Source organism: Ahaetulla prasina, chromosome 1, assembly GCF_028640845.1.
Source record: "Ahaetulla prasina isolate Xishuangbanna chromosome 1, ASM2864084v1, whole genome shotgun sequence".
NCBI classification, from domain to species: Eukaryota; Metazoa; Chordata; class Lepidosauria; order Squamata; family Colubridae; genus Ahaetulla; species Ahaetulla prasina.
In genome coordinates, this window is record NC_080539.1 from 119,787,879 (window position 1) to 119,812,638 (window position 24,760).

The window sequence follows — 24,760 nt, forward strand, 5'->3', positions numbered from 1 at the left end:
CGTGCTGAAGCTGAAGCCTGAAGATGACGAATGAGACTTCGTCGAAACGTTGCCAAGACACTTCCAATTTTACACAGGAGAAAACCCGAATAACCAAAGACCTACATGCAAACACCCGCGAAAACCTCAGAAAACAAATATATATATATATATAACTTAATCAAATAATAAAAATAGAATAACAGAGTTGGAAGGGACCTTGGAGGTCTTCAAGTCCAACCCGCTGCTCAAGCAGGAGACCTGTACCATTCCAGACAAGAGACTGACCAGTCTCTTCTTAAAAGCCTTTAGTGATGGAGCACCCACAACTTCTGAAGTAATAATAAATAAAAAACAAACTGAACCTGGATTGATGTCCATGGGAAATAATTATTAGAAATGCCTGCTAGCTTAACCTCCACTTCCTTACTTCCTTGATGTCTTGTTCACTTAAGCTTTTGTCTGGAACAATATCCAATTTCTTTTGTTTTCAACAACACTGGGAGAATAGTGCACTGAAGAGGGCTTACATCCTATAATTTATTCTTTTTTAAAAGGGTGGAGTGAGAGATAATGTTTGCCTGTTGCTTCCTTCTTACATGAACATAGCAACAACATTTGCAAGATTTTCAAGTGATAAATATCTATTTAATGGGTTAGTATACAATTTGGTTAAATGTTTAGTTTGATTTTTCTGTGAACTACCATAATCTTCTTACTGGCTGGAAAGGTGGCTTAATTCTAAAAGAGCAAACCAATAAATATTGAAGTATAATTCTCTTCAAGCGCAGCTAATAAAGAGTAGTATCTTTTGTGGGTCTAATTACCAGTCAGTACAAAAATACAACATCTAGATTACTTCCTGGAATCAGTCCTAATCACAACCACCCTTTTTAAAATATTATTTTCTGAAATCAAAAGTTTTTAATCTGTAATCTCTAAAAAGCGGAGATGAGGCTATCATAAAAGCACGTTTTCCTTCCCACCAGCCTATATAGAAATTAAAGTCTGCAGTGGAGATTCTTCTGTAGATCCCTACCAAAGGCGTTTGACATGGCCTACTCTGCTGTGATTGGCTGCACTAGAAAAGACCTCTCCCTGGTACTAAACTTTCTATCTGGCCAGAGTGTAATCTAGTTGTGTCAATTTATATGTGGATATTTGAGGTTTTTAAAAAAATAATCTGATGGGGTTTTTTAAAAAATTTTTAAAAAATTTTATTTAAAAGGAGTGTCCATCCCAAAAAAAATATCTACTTGTCCACACTGAAAAAAATAGAAAACACTACACCATGAATGTCCATTGATAAATGGATACTCTTTTAAATGTTAAAAATTAAAGTTTCTTTAAGATGCCCATACGCTTACTAATTGAAACCATACAATGAAAAACAGTTCCATAAAGTAATCCCCAACAAAGGTCAACCATATGACATGTCTTGCCGTTTCAATAAAAGGTGGAGTTCCAGGATTAGTAAAGCAATGAGAAATAAACAAAAACAAGACACACACAGGTGCACGTACAAAACACAGGAGTATCTGTAGGCTCTAGGAATATTACCCTAAATACAGTTCCTTAATGACAGCATTAACATTTCATAAGCATATTTTTCTCCATAAAAACAGCTCATTTCTTGCATCATTGTATGTGATCATGTCTGAGTAATCCATCCCTGAAAAATAGCAAGACCTTTGTCTGCCAAAAGCTACAAGCTCAAGCCTACATATAAGATGCAGTTCCTTTAGATTATTTTTTTTCATACAATATTTTGCAGTATGCCCTAAAACCAAGTTTATTGATGAACATAATATGCTATGATAATAAATATGTTCTCATTGCATTTGTGTTTGTGAATAGTTCAAGATCTAGAACACAAAGATATTTGGGTTCTGCACTCTGGTTCTCTCCCTTCTGCCACCAAATTATTCATAAACTCCAATACCAATTAACCTGATATTCTGCCAAATTGACCAAAGAGCTGATATAATAATTATAAAGCCAGCTACATCTGAGTCATAGTGTAATTTCTCTCTATTTTTCAGATAACAAAGGAAACTAGAATGAAAAAAAAGTTAAAGATATTGTCTAGCACTAACCTTATCTGTAAAGACCCGTGGAATTACATTTTATGAAAAACAACTACAAATTTTGTAGTTTCCTAAACTATTATTCAATATAATGGTTTAAAAATGATTCACAAATATATGAACGTTTGCCAGCCTATAGCAAGGCAGTATTTTTTTTAGACTGTCTGCAATGAAACAAAAAGATTAAGACTACAAAATGGGTTTTACAATGGATATTAGCTAGTTGGTTTTCAGGCCAATCAGCTAAATTCTGAATATATTCGTCAAAGAGTTACAATTTTATTACCTAACTCAAGGGCCTAATATATAAAGGGAATACTGCCAACTTCAGTTGTTCCAGCCCATCATTCAGTTCAGATAAGAGAAGAGCAGCACCAAGAATTAAACTATAGAGATAATAGGCTGCCACCCAATTTCCGAATAATGTTAATAAGTTACAATTTATATCAGTTTAAGTTTTGATCCTGTTTTTGAATACAAGAGTTTCCATGCTGTTTGTTTTAAGAAGAATCTTTTTAATAACTAGAAAGGAATGAATGTACACCCTTCCCTGAGCTCTGTGGTCAGTTTATTTAGCCACAGTAGCAACACAGGTTATAGCTGTTCTACCACAAGTCACAGGAGAGGGACAAAAAAAAAAAGATGGGCTGGCCCTTCCATTATTAGCCAGCTGAACATCACGCCTAACTATAATAGCTACTCTATATGAAAGAATAAACAGGCAACCAATTGCTCATCTAGGCTGATTTTTTTTCTCTGCCCTTCTGAAACAACAACAAAGAATGCACCCACTCCAGAGACATGGACTAAAATATACCTGTATGTCCAGCTACCAACAAAGTTCCTGTCCTAGATAAACAAGTCATTTAGACACAGGGTATTTAAATGATTTCACTGATCTGATATAATTTTATTGTTTCAGAACAAAAGGGTCACTTATAAGCAATATCCTCTGTTTCACAGATGTATCTTTTTTATGACTATGCAAAACAACTAATTCTAAACTAGTCAGGGATACAAGTTTGGAATTGTCGCTAGTCTGCTAAACCACATCTTACACGCAAATTCCATATATACATCAGCACATGTAGGATATATAGCAATACAGGTCGGGAAGTGTTCCTTCTTTTTGATGCAGTAAAATAGGAATGGTTACAATGATATTTAAAAGGGAGAGATTTCTTCAAGCCTTTTCTGTGCTTTAAGAAAAGAAAAATTGGTAATGCCTATTTCAAAAATAAAGAGAAATCAAAAGGGCATTTCAGGTTGTTGTAATCATTCCTGGTAAACTTGTTCTTACCTCTTTGCAATTTCCTGCATATTTGAAAATCAAGTTCCTTGGCAAAGATGATTCGGCCTGAGTTATGGTGCAACCTTCTGCAGAGCTGGGTTCTGTCGGATGATCATTTACAATGTAGGTACACTTGTCTTCAAATTCAGCTTCTGTCCATAGAGTCATATCAGCATCCTTCATGTCCATTTTCATTATCAATATTGTCCCTTTGCTCTGTCCCTTGGAATTCACAATATATGGGCTACACTGTGCGGCAGCCTGGAAAAAACATATATATATACATATTTGTCATTCTCTTTTTAGTACTGCTGGCAAATAGATCTAAATAGTTGTCTGGGAACACACTGAGGACATGAGCAGGACAACTAAAAGTTCCATTTTGGGGTTGACTTCCTTGACATACCATGTTCAATAGCTAAAGCTAGTGGGAGGAAAGGAAAAACCGTCCACATCTCTTTCAGATTGAAAGCCAAAAACTTGTGCACAATACAGCTTGTTGGAAAACTGCACTAAGAAAGTGTCATAAACAAGGAAAGGAAAAGGAAGGAACTGCTGTCTGCGTCTGAAAGAGCTAAAAATGGAAAGTGCAGGCTGGAAGAGCGGAACCTGGCTTGCTTTTTCCAAATGAGGAAGACTGAACTTTCCCACAACTTCCAACATATGAACAACTTTTAAAAACAACACCCCCCCTCCCTACCCTGTATTGACTTCCTCTTATCCTCTGGTGTAGAAATCAGAAGAAGGCTGCATCCTGTCGCTATCACTCCAGAAACAATCCAAAGTAACTAGAAATACTACTCAATTAGCATATTCTTACATATTCTAAAAAGTGTGTAAAACAAAACTGAACTACACTGAAAATAATTCATGGCTTACAAGATGGACCAAAATGCTTCTATTTCAAATAGTGGCTACACAGTCACAAAATTCAGAGACAAGATATTGTCTTTCATCTCAGTTCCACATCTATGGTACTGGTACAATATTAAAGAACTACCTTACAATGTTTGGATATTATTATTGCATAAAGTATTGTTTGTCTTTCTTTAGAAAAATTATCACACTTTAAACACAGGAAACTAGTATTATTATAGAATATATTATTACTGATTTATAACAGTACAATTGTAACATTCAGCTTTACAACTATCCCTATAGTAGAAATAGCAAACTAATTTACATATTAAAGCAAGTTAACTTACCATTCTGTTTCCCCCAAGTAAAAAGACAATGGATTAGACTATAGCTTTTCCATAAGAAAAATAGAGAAGCTCCAGAATTATACTACTAATCCTCTGGACTGAGATCAAGTAGGTCATATTCCCAATTCAAAGAAATATTTTGAAAAAGGCAAAAAACCCCAAAACCTGCTTCATTCTGTATTTTCTCACAGAATTCAACTCTGGCAGGTTTAATAGTTCTTCAGATAAATGCTGATAGGACCGATTCCAGAGATTCTAGCACCGTATGAAAAAAAGCTTCACACTTTACACGCTAGGAGAGCGAAGTAATAGTGAAACTCAACTGACAGTTGCTAGTAGCAGTGAAAGAATTAATCATCATAAAAACAAAGATCCCTTGAACTTTAAGGCACCTTAGAAAGAGCACTTTCAAGAAAAAAAAACCACGCTTGCCATTGTCACTGTACTTCTCGCTAGGTATCATTCAAAAAACCCTCTCAAGCGATCTGAAAAAAAGTTGCTTACCAAGGTACAGTCCACAAATACTTCCAGCTGGCAGCCTGGCGTTTCAGGTAAGTCTCACACATATCTAAAGAGTAAACATTTCCTCTGCCTTCCACTTGGCCCGTGGAAGTAAGACTGACTCATGCCTCGAGATTTAACTCTTGTTGCTTGGGCTGGTCTCTTGCTCACGAGTTTTCTCTCCCCGTCACAGGTGCTGCTGTTCTTAGGCTTTAACTTCTTTGAAAGACTGGAGGGCTGACTGTTTCAGTCTCTACCAGCGAAACAGACTCTTCCTTTCTCCTCCCTGCTACAAGTTTCCAATGAGCCAGTCATTTCTGATTTACACTCAGAGCTGTCAAGAGAAGGGGGTGGGGCTACACCTGATTATCCAAGTCAGTCAGAAGGAATTTTTCCTTTCTGAAAATCACAGCAATGCAGATTTTCCAATTAACACGTAAGCTGATTAATAGGCTGGTGGCACTGGAATTATCTTCCAAGGGAAGGGGAAATATTTGATGGTGAAAAATAATATAAGGTGGTTATACACTGTGTAGGAACCCAGTATGAAGAATTAGATGTAAAAGAGAACATTATTTCTCTATTCCTTACTTCTGTGTCTAAACTAAACTTTCCAGGAACATCAAAAACTCAATTAAATTTATGTTGATGACTTTATAACAGATGTACAAAAGCGCAAAAAAAATTGCTGTTATGCAATTTGATCTGTTATAAGCTTTTAAATTAAAAACAATACCCAAATTTTCTATACAACATACATAGCCCCCCCCCTCTTCTTTTACATCCCTTATTAAGATTGATAGAACTTTTACTCAAGGGAAAGTGAGCACAGGGCTGCAGCCTTACCTTTGTACTATTTTAAAATAGCATCAGTTAAAGAAGAAACAACACAGCATTGCCCTGCAGGTGTTTTTGTAGAGAGTAGTTCAAATGCTAACGTAGTCCAGAAAGAAAATCTGCATTATTAAAATTTGTAATAGACACAATCACTTAAAGAGCGTGTCACTAATGAAATAAGTATTTGTGTGTAATAATTACACAGGCATGTGTTCTTGCCATTTCTTTTCCTTCTTTCCATATTAATGTGCTGCCTTGAAGGAAGGACATCCTGTGATGATGGCATACAATGTCCTGTTTGTCTATTATGAAGTACATTAAACCTTGCATTCCTATTTCTCATTACCAAACAAACCAGATGCATAACTTCCTTTAGTGGTCCTGGCCCTTCAGTCTGGAATCCTTCAGCTCACAACAATTGTGAGGTCGCATAGCTCTATGCACAGTCACACATAGTATCAAAAATACCAAGCCGGTTCAACAAAGGACAAGTCTCCTACTTTTCCTTTTTACCTTGCATCTTCAGACATGTTTATTTTACTCTGCCTTTCCTCTTGCGTAGGAAGGAACCTGTTTTGACTTGTTTTAAAAATACAAGTGAGTGTATATGTGAGGATTTTTATTATTCAGGGAACCAATCTCTGATTTTGTTCTAACATACAGGCCATATTGCAGATTTCTTGAAGTCCTTGAAGTTCTGAAGATGAACGGGATTATTAGTTTGTCTAGATCAGGGGTCTCCAACCTTGGCAACTTTAATCCTGGCGGACTTCAACTCCCAGAAGAGGCTTAAAATTGCCAAGGCTGGAGACCCCTGGTCTAGATGACATAGTACAGAGAGTAGCATTTATTTGTGTAAAGACCTCTGACATATTCTGATCAAATATTCACAGATCACTGGGTATTACTAAGACATAGTATCAGACAAGTACTTGATAAGTCAAAAAAAGAATTTACAGAAGTTATGCAAATTATAGAATATGCAATAGAAATAAACATTCAAAACAAAATATGGGCACCTTGCTTTTGATAATTGATGATGAATCAGAAGATTGTTACTAACTCAGTATTTTGCATTGAAATATAAACTGAAGCTTCTATATATGAGATAACTTGTGCCTTACTACCTTCCTGTAACTACAAGTAGTGGTCATATTAACACCTCAACAGTTCATTTAGTAACCATTTGGAGTTATAGCAGCACTGAAAAAAATGACTTATGACCATTTTTCACACTTTCGACCATTGCAGCATCCCCATGGTCATGTGATTTATATTTGGATGCTTGACAACTGATTCATATTTATGATAGTTGCCATGGGGTCATGTGATGACCTTTTGCAAACTTCTGACAAACAAAGTCAACCAGATTTAAGTGAAACCAGATTCACTTAACAACCGTGTTACTAACTTCACAACTTCAGTGGTTCAGTTAACAAATGTGACAAGACAAGTCATAAAATGGGGCAAAACTCACTTAACAAATCTTTCACTTAGCAACATAAATTTGGGGCTCAACTGTGGTCATAAGTTGAGGACTACTATACTCCAAAGTATGTGGATGTGTGAAAACTGGATAAACCAAACAGAAGCTACAGATAATTCCTCTTCCATATTACCATAATAAATATAATGGTCAAGAGGGCTATTTCTGCATACTGCTCTACTAACAGGTATGGATCATGTGTGGCCAATATGACTTCCCATGGAAGCATTACAGATCTCAATGAAACAGTATAATCTGAAACTGCCTTGGTGTAGGAAATAGCTATGCTTCCCAACCCACACATGTTCCTTCTAACATGAATAACCTGACTCACTTTATTATACAGAGTATATTAAAGAATAATACAGATATTCTTCATTCAGCAACCACAAATGGTTCTGGCAATTTGGTTGTTAAATAAAGTAGTCGCTTAGTGAAAATCATGGAACTGCAACTGTGCTTATGATTTTACTTCAGCTTTTCTTTCCCTCTTGCTACTTCCTTCAGCTGAACTGGGTTCTTTCTCTTTGGGTATATCTTGGTGTAGGGTAAATAAGCAAATAAAAATAAGAATGGGTTATTATACATGGTTGCCATTAATCTGTGTCGATGCTTAATTTAGAATTTGCAGGATAGATTCCAAAAAATGAGAACAATAAGAGAAATGTTGGGATTGTAATGAAACTTGAAAAAGATTAAGAAATTGTCTCTGACTATACTTAGAATGTTAGAAGGATGTGATCTCAAACAGCGGGGTAAACCCAAATGGTAGGGAAGGTTTCAAATCATGACAAAAACAGAGAAATGGGCAAATCTTATAAGACCTTTTCTTCCAGCCCTTTGGAATGCTCATCTTAGCGTTAAATAAAATTTAGATGCTGAAAAAAAAAGGACATGGTGGCTTTAAGAACAGCATGACACATTGCAGAGGCAATTAAGTATTCTAATCAGGGCTAGTGTTTCCCTTAGCAATATTGGATACTATGAAAAACAGCATAATTAAATAAAAAATATTCCATTTGCCTACTGCCTTAATTGGGAAAGCAATCCAAGTAAGGTTAAAAAACAGTAATACAATAATAAATTGTAAACTCTCTGCATATTGGGAAAATAAAACAAGACCTAGTAACTCAAAATTTCCCCCAAATAATATAAATTTGCTACATTTTGGCAGGCCGGCCCTCAATGCCTCTCCTCAATTAGAGACTGCCATCTACATGGGACATGGAAACAGATCTTTTCAGCTGCAGCTCTCCTCCTCTAGAATAGGAGAATATTCTAGAGGAGAAGAGAGAAAACTAAAGTTTCCTTCTAGTTTTGAAAAAAATAGTGAAAACTTGGTTATTCCATCAAGCCTTGATGGTTGGGACTACTTTTTCAGATAATGCATTAGTTTGATGGAGCAACACATAAGCCCTCTAAATAAATGAAATTTATCAGTCCATGGAATGGATCACAATCTACTCTGCTGGAGGGCTTGTTTAAAGAGCCAGGTTGTTGCAAAAGCCAAAAGCATAACGGGGCAGAACCACATGGGCTGCGGGGGGGGAATGTTGGCCCGTGAAGCAGGTGTAGTAATAGAGAAGTTTATTTCCTAATTCCCACAAAATGACATTGCTTTACAGAAGGCACCTCCAATAAATCAATTTTGCCAGATCTTACTGAATAGACAGGAGTAGCTGGGGAATTGATTTCATCAGTACCCAGGTCCTAATTCATGAAAGTATTTATATGGAACAATTAAATATCTTCAATAATTGAATTGTTTCCAGAAGTAACTCAATAAAAATAGTCCTCATTTAACAACACTAACAGGAAACTAGATCATTGCGCAATATGGTGGTAAGCCAAAAAAACCATGTGATTACACTACTTAGTGACAATAGTTCTGGCAGTCCTGGTTGATGTTATTAAACAAGGACCACCAGGGTTGTTAAGCAAGGATTTCACATGACAACTTCCTGCTGGTTTCCCCATTGACATTGCTTGTGAAAAGCTAGCAAGGAAGGTCACAAATTGTGATCAGGGGACTATGGGATGTTACAACAGCCATAAATTCAAGATCCAGTTGTAACTACTGTTCAGCCTATCCTAAATTTTAACAGATAGAATAGAATAGAATAGAATAGAATAGAATAGAATAGAATAGAATAGAATAGAATAGAATAGAATAGAATTTTTTATTGGCCAAGTATGATTGGACACATAAGGAATTTGTCTTGCTGCATATGCTTTCAGTGTACATAAAAGAAAAGATACCTTCATCAAAGTACAACACTTACAACACTTAATGATAGTCATAGGATACAAATTTAACACTTAATGATACAACACTTAATGATAGTCATAGGCTACAAATAAGCAATCAGGAAACAATATCAGTATAAATCGCAAGGATACAAGCAGCAAAGTTAGTCATACTGTCATAAGTGGAGAGAGATTGGTAATGGGAATGATGAGATTAATAGTAGTGCAGATTTAGTAAATAGTTTGACAGTGTTGAGGGAACTATTTGTTTAGCGGAGTGATAGCGTTCGGGAAAAAACTGTTCTTGTGTCTAGTTGTTCTGTGTGCAGTACTCTATAGCTTCGTTTTGAGGGTAGGAGTTGAAAAAGTTTATGTCCAGGATGTGAGGAATCTGAAAATATTTTCACAGACCTCTTTTTGATTCGTGCAGTATACAGGTCCTCAATGGAAGGCAGGTTGGTAGCAATTGTTTTTTCTGCAGTTCTAATTATCCTCTGAAGTCTGTGTCTGTCTTGTTGGGTTGCAGAACCAAACCAGACAGTTATAGAGATGCAGATGACAGACTCAATAATTCCTCTGTAGAACTGGATCAGCAGCTCCTTGGGAAGTTTGAGCTTTCTGAGTTGGCACAGAAAGAACATTTTTTGTTGTCCTTTTTTGATGATGTTTTTGATGTTAGCTATCCATTTTAGATCTTCCGATATGGTAGAACCTAGAAATTTGAAGGTTTCTACTGTTGATACTGTGTTGTCTAGTATTGTGAGAGGTGGAAGTTGCTGAACAAATGGTCATTAAATGAGGACCATTTGTACTTTGAACTGTATCCATAACTGGTAACCAGTGCAACTTGCAGAATAGAGGAATTACATATGCAAAATGTAGTAGTATCAATGTTGGGACTTACACTACTGCATTTTAGACCAGATTGTTGGGGGGGCAATAAGTTGACTTTGTAAATATATACAAATAGAATGAGACTATTGCCCTATACATTGTAAGCCGCCCTGAGTCTTCGGAGAAGGGCGGGGTATAAATGTAAACAAAAAAAAAAAAATAAGTTCTGATCCGCCAAGTGTAGTCCAATGTAGAACACACTGCAGAATTGGGAGGACGTGTCTAGAGCATGAATAATTGCAAAATGGCTAACTGATCCAGGAAGCATCATAGATGGCACACAAATATATCTGGAAAAGGCCTGCCTGGCTATGATTGCTACTTCTCACAGGACAGGAGCCAAGAATCCAGGAAGACCTTCAAATTATATGCTACTTTTATTTGGGGGAGTGCAGTCCTACCCAAATTAAAGATGGTAAATCCAAGAAAGCAGAAATATTTAAATACAGAGCCATTCAGTGTTGCTAGAGTTGAACCTAGCCCTAAATAGTCCTTAATTATTCTATTTTGTATGAGGAATTTAATGCCTTAAGTCCCAACATGATTTGAGTGCCTACTACACATTTTGACTTCTATAGGTAGTAAACTGCTATTTGTTTTTGACAGCAAATTATGTTGATCTGGGCCTGGTTCTAATAATATTTATCCAAAATATGTTACTGCTTCATAAAGTCTTATTCAGCATGGCATATAATGTAGAGTATATTACAGTGTATTACATATGTACAGACCCATAATATGTATATTGAATTATGAAAAGAAATAAGACTCATTTATATTGTTTATATATTAAGGTATCTTTTGACTTCTTGGGTGTTCCACATAATTTGTCATTCTTGCTTCCCCCCCATATTAATATTTAGAAATATATTATTTGACTGGCAGTTTGTTGTTTTTACTCATACCATCTGGAATTTGCAAACTCATTGGTGTTCATTTCAGAAAACACACTTTTTAATCATACTTTTATTGTTCCTTTTCTGTTCAGAGAAAACCGCAATTAGTCAGCATTTCTCAGACAATACCTTCTCTCTTTCTCTTTGCAGTAGCTTCTAGCCCAACAGCAAATCATGAATGGCTCAAAACTGTGCTGATGTCATAAACTCTGTCTTCACCCTCACCACTTCACTTCCTTTGATGCTGTCAGCTCATGCTACTGAAGCTCAGCAGTAAACGAATGTTACTCCAGCTTCAAAAGTCACTGAAACTGCCTTTCCTCTCCTGCATGCCACTGCTTGAAGGCTATTCCGCCCCCCCCCCCCAAGAGTGATCAGGCAGAACAGCACAATGACTTCAACAGATGATCTTGAAGATGCTGAAGGAGCATTAATATAGATCAGAAACTAAAGCAGGTTTTTTTTCATATTCTCTGTTCTTTATACAAACAAGGCTAGGAACAAATTGACCACATCAATAGAAAGAAGAAAACCTTTTGTTTTCCCATTCTTCTCTTTAGACCTGGTTCCGGCTCTATGCTGTACGTTCAGAGAACCATTCTAAGTTATGAAGTCATCTTTTATAGTTAAAGAAACAAATCTTATGAAGGGAAAATGTTTTATTAATTACTAAAAGTCTGAGAAGGCTTTTTATCAGTATAATGTCGTAATGTCCTTCCTGTTAAAGACTACTTCAGCTTGAACTGCAATAATACAAGAGCTACCAATAGATTTAAACTTAATGTCAATTGCTCCAATTTGGATTGCAGAAAATACGACTTTTGTAACAGAGTTATCTGTGCTTGGAATGCATTACCTGACTGTGGTCTCTTCTCATAACCCCAAAAGCTTTAACCAAAAACTATCTACTATTGACCTCACCCCATTCCTAAGAGAACATTAAGGGGCGTGCATAAGAGCACAAACGTGCCTACCGTTCCTGTCCTATTGTTTCTTTTCATATATATATATATGCTTATACTTCCTTGTTTCTCCTCATATATATATTATATATTATATAATCTTTTTGTGTGATGCTTGTGTATATTGTTATGACAAAATTAAATAAATAAAAATAAAAAAATAAATATAAGACTTTTTATCAATATAAAATCAGCAGAGAAAAGGAGTATATAAGAGAAGATGCAATTATTTGAATTTTTCTTATGCAATACTGTCTCTGAAAAATTCTACAAATTTTGGAAAAATTACCCTGTGGATTCCAAAGTAAATCTTGTGTTATCAATAATCTTGATAACATAAATACTCCAAAATGTGTTAAATTATCTCTAGAATAAAAATAAAATTAAAAATTAAAAACAAGTTCCAAATTCATGTTTTAAAAGCTCTAAAACTTTGGTAAGCTTCCTAGCTAGAAGGCTTCTCAATTAATTTTCTAAACGTTTATTAAAATTAGATGCTGTTCTGTGTAGCTGGACTCACATGTTTACATGGATCAATCTACACAATTTTCTTGGCAGCAATTTGTTTTGCTATTAAATTCTTCCAGGATATTTTTTCAACTTTACAGTTTAATATGGAGTTCTAGATTTCTTAACAATCTCCCCTCCAAGTATTAACTAGATCTGAGCCTTCTATGCCTTTTTTAACTGGCCAAGATTTTCTAGGTGCTTCTATCTTTACTTATAGAGCATACTAGATTATTAGATTGCCTACCTTTAAAATTGGAACAATAACTGCAAATGTATCGGCAACACTTCTAGATCTCATGGTATTGATGCCATGCTTGCTGTTTTTAAACGTAATTAATTAATAAATCCAATAAGGTCTTTATGCCATATTTAATTATGCCATTGCTATGTACTGAAGTTTGAACATCAATTCTATATGTGTAAATTGTCTTCCATCCATACTCTTATGGGTTTTTTAAAACATCTGATGTTAAAGATGTTAGAGAAACATTAGTTAGGAATGCCAGCATGCACACATCTATTCAGAAATTTTGCTGAGTTCAATATTTCCTGATATACCAATGGGTGTAACATTCCAGTCTAACCAAAAAGACAATTCATTATTTTAGGTGGCTCTGGTTGGTGATCACTTGCTCTTAAAGCAATTATGTTACCTAACAGAATGAGGCATATGAGCATTTTTTTATTACACCAAAATTTAACTCTCTTTGGTGTAGTGGTAACAGTTGGCATTCAAATTTGCTCTTTTAAACTATCAGCTATACATGAAAATTCAGACCTTTTTAATGGATCTGAAGATGTACTACTAGCTGTCTTCTCTGGTCTAAATTATATATAAGTCTCTCTTTAAGGGAGATTGGTGGTCCAGAAATGGGAAAAAACAAACAAACAAATAAAATATATGAAACTAAAATCTTTTCCAGGATGATTTGAGGAACTGCATTTCTCCAAAGCAAGCTAAAATGTTCTACACTGAGAGTGTATGCACCAAGACAAATTCCTTGTGTGTCCAAACACACTTGGCCAATAAAAATTTCTATTCTATTCTATTCTATTCTATTCTATTCTATTCTATTCTATTCTATTCTATTCTATTCTATTCTATTCGTTCTTCATTAACATCATTAATGACAAATTCTGCTTCTAATAGTCCACAGCACAAGGCAAGCAACTTTCTAACTGAAGCATAACTCAGTTACACGTCTAATTCATTGATTTTCATATATTTTCTGGGTTTTGCATTAAATTTAGAATGTGTGAAACAGAAGTTAAAACTTTTCAGACCTAGAAATAAACTGGTGATTGAAGAGGAGTGGCTGCATTCTATTTTGAGAATAGGAGGTAATCTTGAGAGAAAAATAAAAGGTGACCTTGACAGGAAGGTTTATTGCAGTCCCTTTTCTTGTTTTCAAAGTGCAGGCATGCCTCTTGAAAATTATCAAAACAGTTTCCAAACTGAATTCCAAACAGAATCCAAACTGAATTCTACTTGTACATATTGCTTAGTCTAAAATGTGATTATTAACTTGAAACCAAATGAAACTTATCTAGGCTACACAGAAAATCCTTCACTTTACATTTACATTATAGGTAAATAATCTGCCATTTTGGAGGTATCCTCACTTGCAAACCTATCAGTGATGGCCATATCCTTTTCCAATTACAGAAATTACAAGTCTAAAGAGTCCTCTAGTCTCCTTAAATAGCTCACACCTTCTCCTCTTTCCTGAACCCTATAAAATGTTAGTTCCATGAAACCTTTACAAAAGAATGTGAGCCAAGAGATTCTTCCTCCCCATTCTTATAACTATACACCCTGACTTTATCAACAGGCTGTATCAACAAGCTATTGTTTCCCAACAGGGTTTATGGAAGAAGGTGGTTAATGTTCAAATAGTTTTTTCTCGGTTCCATTCAAGGGATACCAGCTGCTGATAGAAAGTACCCTAGAGGTTTTTTAAAAAAACTGCTTCCTTAGGAAGACAATAAATCAAAGAGCAGCATGGACCGTTTTGGAAACACCTGAAGCTAAAACTGGTTTGTTCTTTTTTATTTCCAGAATCAATAACTTTTGAAGAAAGACCAAGCTTCATGAAAGTGATAATCCCACAATGGAGAGTCCATTAAAGGTATTAAAGCATTGGCAGCAGCCTGATCGACAAGAGAAGCTCTGTCCTGACAATAGACAATTAAAGCTGATAAAACTGAACTACTTGTTGCTGTTCTAATTCCATGTAATTATGTGCTCCTTGTCCCTGCCTCCTGTACACAGGGATGAGCCATGCTTCTTTAATCTCCAAAGTACCTGACCTAGTTCCTCTTGTGGTCTTTTCAGGACCTGTTTTATTCCCATCTGGATCTATGTTTTCCCCTTCTCTTTCTCTGAACCATTATGGAAAATTAGAATAAAGGAAAAAGAGAAAGCATCAAAATGCATTTTTTGTTGATCAATATTTCTTGAGCTCCAAACAATAAACAATGATCAGCAAGCTGCAGGTTATCAAATTCAATTATCCTTTTTTAATTGTTAAATTACTCAATATTCAAAAAGCCATGTGATACTCTGTGAGAAGTCGAATTATTATATGAAAAGAAGATGCTAAAATGGCATGGTATGCATCACTTGACATAGACAGACACATTCATTTGAGCAATCTCATTATTCTTCACAGTCTCACTGCATTTCAAAGAAAGCTACATAAGTTCTGAGTACATGATTTTTCCTCCTGATAAGCTATATACACTGGAATACCAAACACATTCATGTTAATTATTTTACATCATACTTTTCTTTTAAAAATAATTCAATTGGAGTAGTTCTTGAGTTGTGTTATGTGCAAGTCAGCAAATCAAAACCTGTGCAACTACTTACATATAGCTTTCACAACAGTAGTAACTATTTACATCGGTTAATATACGGAGGGAGGAGAATAACCTATCTGTGTATTCTAGATGCAGAACAGATTTTTTAATTCTTGATGAATAATTTCAGAATATTTGGGTTGGCAGCAGAGGAAAACAGAAAAGAATGGTAGCAATGCTTTCTGCTAGGAAAAAACTATCAAATTATGTGTGTAAGCATATTACTACTGTAAATTTCACACCAGGGTCATTTTCCTACTTATTAGAATTGCAATATGGCTTTTATACTCTTATGACAGTATGAGAAACCAGCAAGATAATCCTTTATTTTCAGACATGTGTAATTTCATTCCACATATTTGTGATATTTTCATTTTTTTTTAAAATCACGGATGCAAGAATCATGGACTTCTTTAGAACATAGTCACTAAATTGAGCAGACTAAATGATTTATTTGATCTCCAGTTAATTTTTCCCTAGCTTTGTTTGCTTGTTTCGCGAGTCAGACTGCCTGTCTGATAGGAACCAACACTTCTAATGTTCTACTGATTTCCCATTTGTTTCAAGTGCTGCTTTTAAAAACAGCTTACTAGAATCGCATTTGAGATCCAAATTTTTACAGTTCCAATTTTTCTTGTATAGTATAGCCTTTCAAATCCCTTCCCAACTAGGCACTATGATGCAACACATACAAAGTATTTTTTTAAAAAAAGGAGACTGCCAATAAAGATTCTGTAAATGATAACTCATCTTGTATTTCAGCATATTGAGCTGCCACGTGCTTTTCAATGAGCAGAGAGAACAGCTTGCTATAAAGAATGCCCCCAATCTGTTGTTTTCATTTAGGATAACAATTGGGCTTTGCAAAGAAAAGACTACAAGACAATTTATACTAAATTGGACCTGCCAACTGCAAGTTGGAATATTGCAAATAATTTACTTTCCATGATAAAAGCCAAAACAAACAGCACCCAGCAGGGGCCCAGCTGATAAAACTGTGACAAAACTCAAACCATTTGTCAAAGGGAAGGAAAGGAGTTAGCTAAAAGATGGACTCAGGAAGCAGAATTATCTGGTGCAAGACATTAACTAATATAAATACTGACAATGGGGAGGGTGGAGTAAACACATTTACTCAGCAATATCTTGAACTACCCCAGGAAAAACCATTCATGAAACTGTCTCAGTTGTGCCACCCATACATTCATTTGTCACAGCACTGTAGTATTTTCAGCACAGTAGTATTTTCTCCACTGCATATCCCTTTAAAGCACTGTGAGCTAAACACGACACAGAAAAAAAACAATTAAGCAAAGATAAAAAATGCTTTTCATTTTTATCTCCAGATAACAAAATCTTCCAAACATAAACATACAATGGAACGCCTACAAGTTTCCACCTCTGTTGCGCAATTTTAACCTGATAATCTCATCACAGGAAAATATTTTAATACTATCTTAAATAATGCAAAGCTACCTGGTCTTGTATAATGATGGACTATGAATTTATCAGTGTAAAATCAAATAGAAAATAAGTGTTTTTTTTAAAAAAAACGTTTTTATGTTTGCAAACATTTCCATTTTAGTAAGTTACCTAAACTATCTACAATAAACAGTGCCACAAAATACATGGCAAATAAGGGCTGTCAAAATAATTGAAAGACATAAGCAAAGTATTTTAACTCCTTAAACTAAGTGACAGCGAAATGTCAGAATCATGTTTAAGGTGCATATGTGAAGACAATTATTTGATGCATAAAATGTAAAAGTAATGTTTGAGATGTTTAGCAGTACCTTAGATTAGCCATAGAGCATAGGCTTCCAGTCTTCATTCACAGATCACTAGTTTTTAGTCCATAGGTGTATCTTCCATAAGTCTCCGTGCACCATGAGCCTGCCCCCAACACACACTTGGGCATACAAGAGCACACAACACACATGCTTTCTACTTCTCACTCCAACTCTCATCTAACTCAGCCTACAATGTGACTTGGATTTTAGAATTTCTCCCTGGAAGAGTTCCCTCCTCCCTCTCCTTTCCTTCCACGCCTCCCCATTCTGTAATTAGGCTTAACAGGAGCAATTAACAAAATCAACTCTGCTTAGGTTGCTGGTGGGTGATAATTCTGACTGACCTTTGAAAAATAAGCAAAAAAAAAAAAAAAGGAAAATTAAAGACATTACCCACCACCACCATCTGATTTAATCTTGTATTATCTAAACAAGGTAACATTCAAACACAGGGGTGTTTTTTTTTTTAATCTTTCAGCATTAAAAAGATGTCTGATTTTTAGTTAATATAAAAATATATTTTAAAAAGTTAAACACCATTTCTTAAATCAATAGTATTCTAAAATACGTCTAATGGAAAAAGAAAGAGAAATAAATTGATAGAATCAAATTTGGACTACAGTTTTGCTACTCAATGGATTCAGTTGTGATATTAAATGGCAATTGCATTTAAAAATGTAATGACAAGTACATTTAATTTAAAAAGACCTAAGAAAATATTCACACTGGTTCATACTGGTTCATACAAAAATATTACTTTTGGACTAATTTATATACCTAAATATGTTGGAACTACTCTCTCAGAGACAGTTCCATAGCTGGAGTTGTGACAGCACTTCATCATTCTAGACTGATTTTGCAGTTTGAGGGTCTTTCTTGATTTGATCTGTCTTCTAATCTGTGGGTGGCAGCTGTGGCCTGGAGAGCCTTTTGCACACAATCATCTAGACACTAGTTGCACCTCTTTCTCAAGCAGGAAACCCTTCAGACAGATTCTCGAGCCTTGGTCACCTCACAACTGGATTATTACAATGCATTCTATAGCGGGCTTGCTTCGAAGACAACCCAGAAACTCTAGGTGATACAAAATGCAACAGGGCTAGCAGTAAAGGGCACCTCATGGAATGCCATGTATCAGCACTGTTATACAAATTTTATTAGTTAGTAGGACTCCAGGTACATTTAAAGGTACTGGTCATTACATGTAAATTCCTTTATGGCATAGGGCCTGGATAGCTGACGGACTGCCCATCTCCAATTGTTTCTGCCTGGCAGAATGGGTATGCTCCAGGTTCTTTCTATTAAATATTGTAATGTTGTGTGACTAAGAAAGCATGCCTTCTCTGTAGTGGCCCCTACCCTCTGGAACGGCATCCCTCCAGAAATATGGATGGCAACTGCCCTTCTTGGGTTTTGGAAAGCACTTAAGACCTGACCTTGATTGGTAATGGAGCTGTGGTTGATGTGTTAGGTTTGATTTGTTATTGTTTGTTTTAGTGCCTGTAGGTTTGTATGTTTTAAACTGTTCTTTTTATCATGTTGCATTTCTATTTGTAAGCTGTCCAGAGTCTGTAGGAGTGGACAGTTATAATAAATTTAAATAAATAATAATGATGATAATGTATTTCAGCCAAATGCCCTTTCCCGAGAATTTATTACAACAGCAGAAACTTGATGTCTCTGTTGTTGCATAAGTATCAAACTGATCAGAGCAAATATATTTGGATTCAAAGAAACCAACATGGAACACATTTGCTTGTATTTGCACAATACAATAAATAGTTCCTTTTTGTTTAGTTTTATAGGCAAAATTTATTTTCATTTATGCTAATAAAAATAAGTGTTTTTTCTTCATGGGCTTTAGACAAACCCTCTCAAAAGACAGTCAGCACTTTTTTCGGTCTTTCCTGAAAATAATTTGTTGGGAGAAAGGGAAACTAAGCAAATAAAACAAGCCTTCTTCCATCCTGAATGTCCAACAGGTGGTCATAGAAAGGACATCCATCCTGCTTCTGCTTTATTAAGCACACCGAGCTCAAGAATAGAGTGGAAATATCTCATACTATAAGCATAATTATTTTGAAGTGTACACACGTTTTTTAACAAAATAAAACAGAATACATTGTAGTCAAGGGTGTTCATGTTCTTGGGAAAAACAAGCTTGAATAAAAAGCAAAGGTAAGCTGGAAAGCAGAAAAGAAATCCTAAAGAGAAAATAATAGGAAACTTCCTCCCTAATTTGTGTTCTGGACAATGGTCACAGTCATTACTGCAGTTATTTTATGAATGGATTAGCTGCTCCCATACAAAGACAACCATACTTGTGTGATGCACACACAGAATACTTTTAAAATTCCAGGACTGTTTGCTGACCCCCACCAAATAAATTGCATTATTTTTAAATTGAATTTTATAATCTAAAAGATAGGCCATACAACCAGCTTTTATTTATAGAAGCACCAGACCCCCAAAGAGTACTCTGAAGGGTTAAATCATCTTCCACCAATTTCTATTGATAAAAGTCTTTATAAAAATAGCCAATTTAATAATGAGTATCCTGTTGTTTACCTGCTAGCTGTAATGGAAACAGTATTTTCTTGCCCCATAGCCAACACATGATGCATGACTTAATTTCATAACAATGGTTTGCTCTGGGTTGATTTTGTGACGCCCAAAAGCACACTCTTCTTGAGAGACATTGACTCTACCAGTTGGACTTATTAAACCAGTATTTGATCTTTCCTAGGTGGAGATATTTTATATCTTTGCCTTTCCTTATGTGATGATGTTGAGTAACAACTTCCATAATGCCTAGAAAGAATGGCCATTGGCTTGGGGTATTAGGAAAGGTAAAATCCAGTATATGCAAGGAGAATCAGTCTAGCAAATTTTGGTGTCCACCATGAATATGAAGCTAGAGATCGTAGGACCCTAGACAAATGCATCCATTAAGCTACAACTATTTCAAAGGTAAGACACACCCTATCCCCTCCATCCCTAACGCAGTAGAACAAAGTCCATTTAGCTTTCCCCTTCCAAGATTATGGATGTTTTTCTGAGACACTCTGTACAAAGTTTCAATCCTTCCTAAATGCCAACTACTGTATGTTGCTGAGTAAACAGAATGGAATGGACTACCTTGGTCCCTGTAAACTTTTTTGTAGCTTTTGACCTGAAAATAATCACATTCCATTTTAAAGACATGTTTTTCATATATATTATATATATTGTTTTTGTGCATGTACAGAAAAAGCACGATTACATCCTACTGCAAGAAAATTCTGCAGGTATTCTTTCAAATATTTATGTATATGAATGGTGTAAATTGACTAATCATGTTCTTTTTTTTTTATCTTGTCATTTTACAATAGAAAAGAACAGGTGAATTAGCTTTCTATTTAAGCATAACTAGTATTACACACACACACAAACACAAACAGAGTAATTATTAACTATCTGGTAGTTTGCAATTAATGCCATATGAGAAAATACCATTAAGAAGCTCAATGTATTTTAGCACTGATAAGAAATGCACAATTTCAAATTTTCTAATATTGAACCAGTACAGTAGTAAGCAACTGTCATCCAACAAAAAGGGGATGAATTCTTTTTCACATGGAGTAATAATGTTAAAAATACTAGTGCAAGCAAACCTATATAAGCCTCCCAGAGTTGCCTTGTGATAAGGTGGGAGGGCAATAAATTGTATAAATAAATAAATAGGCAACTGAACTTTTTTTAAAAAAAAGAACCAAAGAATAATGCCAACATAACTCAAAGCAAATTACCAATGTTGCCTTTTAAAGGCAACAATTTATGTGTTACAGTACATGCCTCAATAAAAAGAGATCTATTTATGGCATAAAATCAGTAGCATTTGCTATCCTGATAGGGCTACAACATTAGCATTATGCATAGCAATTGGTGTTCTGCAAATCCACATTGATAGCCTTGTTACTGCAAAAAAAAATTGAAAAAATGTTACGTTTGTACAGATGAAAATATGGACTGTAAATAAGTGGCATTGGTTTGATTTAAGCTTCTGCGCATAATGTAAGATGTTTACAAGTCCATAATACAGCTTCTAAGATATCTATGACTGGATCATACAAAATGCTTACAAGATTGAAATAGAGTATTGTATGGAGGAGGAAGGCAAGCCAGAGATACCTATCTTAGGGTGTATCTGTATCATCTCCGTTTTTTGTGTGCAAACATTATTATATTATTATAATATTCAAGAACAACTGATTTATCAGGAACAGATTCAAGAACATCTGCCTTGTTGATGGATGTCACCTCTACAGAACATACATATAATAGCTGTGCACAAAACATGATAGTTCAGTTTCCTACAAATTTTCACAATTCTAGATTAGAAACTTTGATATTAAGGATGGAATATAAATTTTTTTTTCCAGAATTCATAGGGTGGTTGTTGCAGAGAGAAAAAATAGAATGAATATTATTATGACTAAGTTGAGTCCTTGAGCAGTTTTTGAAACTTGAGTATACTTAGATTTGCATAGTCCAGAATCCAGTTCATACTGAGAAGTTTAAAGAAGGTTATTTGTCAAAAACAATTGGTCAAATGTTCAGCTGGTCAAGTAATCATGCCTATATAGTTCTCTGGATTTTGTGCTTGTGAACCATGAAGTAATTAATTATTAAATTTATATACCACCCATCTCACTATCGAGTGACTCTGGAAGGCTTACAATACCATAAAAAAAGAAAAAACAATCGAAACATTAAAATTAACAGAAGTTGGGTAAAACTAAGAACCAGTACACAAGCCGATGAGAGTGGGATCTTCCACTTAATTCACTAGCCACCCCCAGCATGAAGCACACCCATCGAGGCCCCAAGTCAATTGGCAGAGTCAATAGGCATATGTTCAAACAGCACTTGCTTAGATCAGCTGATATTCTACACTGAGGTTAGCTAAGCATTTATGGCTGCTTCTAGTACTCTTATTCCTTTTCATGTATAGAAGAAAACTGGTGATAGAATTTTACTTCAACACAGGTAAAAGTATTTACTACCATAGTAGAAACCACAGGCTATAGGAAGGGATTGGAGGGAACAGGAGAAGGTGAATGATTTATACAACTTTTTCCTCTAATAGCCAGAGAGCAATCGACCCCCTGCCATGACTGGTCCCCAGCACTTGCTACTTGAAGTAATAGCCTCACTGGCTATATTAGTAGATCTGGGTTGGAGAACACCAAGAGAACTAAGTAGTATCTTGGTTCCCTGAAGGTTTGAAAGAAGTCTAGTAAATTTCTCAAAAAGACAAGATACCAAACCACCCATTCAGCTGTTAGAAAGTAATGCAACAGTGGTGGTTACCAAGTTTCAAGCTTAGTACCAGTTGGTATAGAAATCTCAGTATTGTGAATGCAGGTTGTCCTGGAGTTACAATAGTTCACTTAGTGACCATCAGAAGTTACAATTGACTGACCGTTGCAGCATCCCCATGGTCACATGATCAAAATCCCAACACTTGGAAATTGACTCATATTTATGACGGTTGCAGTGTTCCAGGATTATGTGATCCACCTTTTATGATTTTCTAACAAGCAAAGTCAATGGGGAAGCCAGGTTCACTTAGCAACCATGTTACTAACTTATAACAACTTCAGTGATTCACTTAACAAATGTTGTAAATGGGGCAAAACTCACTTAACAAATGTCTCAGCAATGGGAATTTTGGGCTCAATTGTGGTCATAATTCGAGGATTACCTGTATTAAGTGCTGTGATATAAATAGACCACAGACATGTTTATGAAGTTCATTAAAATATCCTATCTATACAATGTTACTCACTACTTTCAGTTATTTAAAAACCTATTTTGGGTATTTTAGGTAAACAAGATTGATTATTCTACGTTAATTTTCAAGGCTCCTGTCATGCATTAGTTTTAGGAAATGGTTACTTAAATATTCAGAGATCAAGAAGGATTACACTATGCTAAAATAAAAGCCGACTCTGCTTTCAATTATAGTTTTGTCAATTAGTAATAACACCTCTATTAATCATTTTAATTAACTATGAACGTTACACGATACCAGCATCATGGCCCATATGTTGTGCTCCAGTCGCCCAAATATTAAAACCCTTTTAATTGATTTACCTAAAGAACATTCAATAGACTCAAGGTGGCATCCAGCCAGGAAATCCCAAAAGAAGATGAAACAAGGAGGAATGGTGATGCTAAACGTGTTTCTCGGTTGGTTTTTTCTCTTTCTCCTGGACTCACTGTTAATCTAATCATATCCTGCAAAGCTCCTTTTCAATAATATAAATAAATAGATAAGACAACACATACTTTGGCTCCTGTTCTTCTTGGGAAAACCCCTCTGCGCTAGCCAGTGCTCCTCTCAGAGGGCTGTGTACATCAGTACATTTTTATCCTGCAGAAATATTTAGCTTGGCTACCAGCCAAGGAATTCTGGAAGAATAGAACGTATTAGAGGATTTGCCTTCCACGTGTTTGGCACGCGTCACAGAAAAGTCTGGTTGATTTTATTTTTTTTGCTTTGCTTTGCTTTCCTTTTCTCTTTCTTTCTCTCTCCCTATCCCTCCTCCCTCCCTTCTTTATCAAATAACAGTTTTGTCAGAAAAAACATAGAACTCATAAGAAGAGCTGGGAATTCTCTATTTTGGCATGGCGATACTATTCCATATAAGGAAAATTTAAATAATCTATTTAAAATATGTTCATGATGCTTTTTAATTTAAAAAGCACTCCAGGCAATGTTTTAATTTCTTTTGAAAAAAAAAGCTGTAAAAATCTTTACAACTAGCAAAACACAGGATAGCTTAACTGCACTTTATTTTATGGGGACATATTTTAAAGATATTTTTTAACATCTGTAAAATCTCTTGACCCAGACTTAAGAACACTGTCACCAAATAGCTGTATCATAAACTTAACTCTATACAATTAGTGATTTCCCCCCCCCGTCTGTTGACTTAAGTGTGTGTTCTGCTTCTTCTTATGCCATTTCCAATTTCTTGACTATTTCTATTGCCAAGTTACAAAAAGAAAATAGCTTAAGAAATACTATTAGGTTTTGCAGCACTCTGGACTGTCAATGACAGCTTAATTTGAGAAGCTAGGGTGATGTTTGGTTCAACAGATGGTGTTACAATAGAAATCTACAAAGATAAAGGAAAGCTTCAACAGCATTAAAAAGGGGAGCTCT

At 35.4% G+C, this 24,760-nt stretch overlaps 1 protein-coding gene across 5 annotated transcripts in view; it reads right to left on the minus strand.

Annotated features, from left to right (window-relative positions):
- The window catches only part of PRDM1 (PR/SET domain 1), a 113,595-nt gene that overhangs the window by 22,139 nt on the left and 66,696 nt on the right, over positions 1–24,760 (minus strand). The window contains exons 4-5 of one of the 5 annotated variants that reach the window (XM_058174529.1): positions 5,067–5,397; positions 3,367–3,618 (exon numbers count right to left, since the gene is read on the minus strand). The exons of 1 other annotated variant lie outside the window; for it this stretch is intronic. In XM_058174529.1, the coding sequence (XP_058030512.1) occupies positions 3,367–3,552 (186 nt within the window). In that variant the 5' untranslated portion in view covers positions 3,553–3,618; positions 5,067–5,397. Of the gene's footprint in view, positions 1–3,366; positions 3,619–4,562; positions 5,042–5,066; positions 5,398–24,760 lie in introns of those variants that run through there. 3 more of the 5 variants (XM_058174546.1, XM_058174521.1, XM_058174538.1) reach the window with 3 other exon arrangements.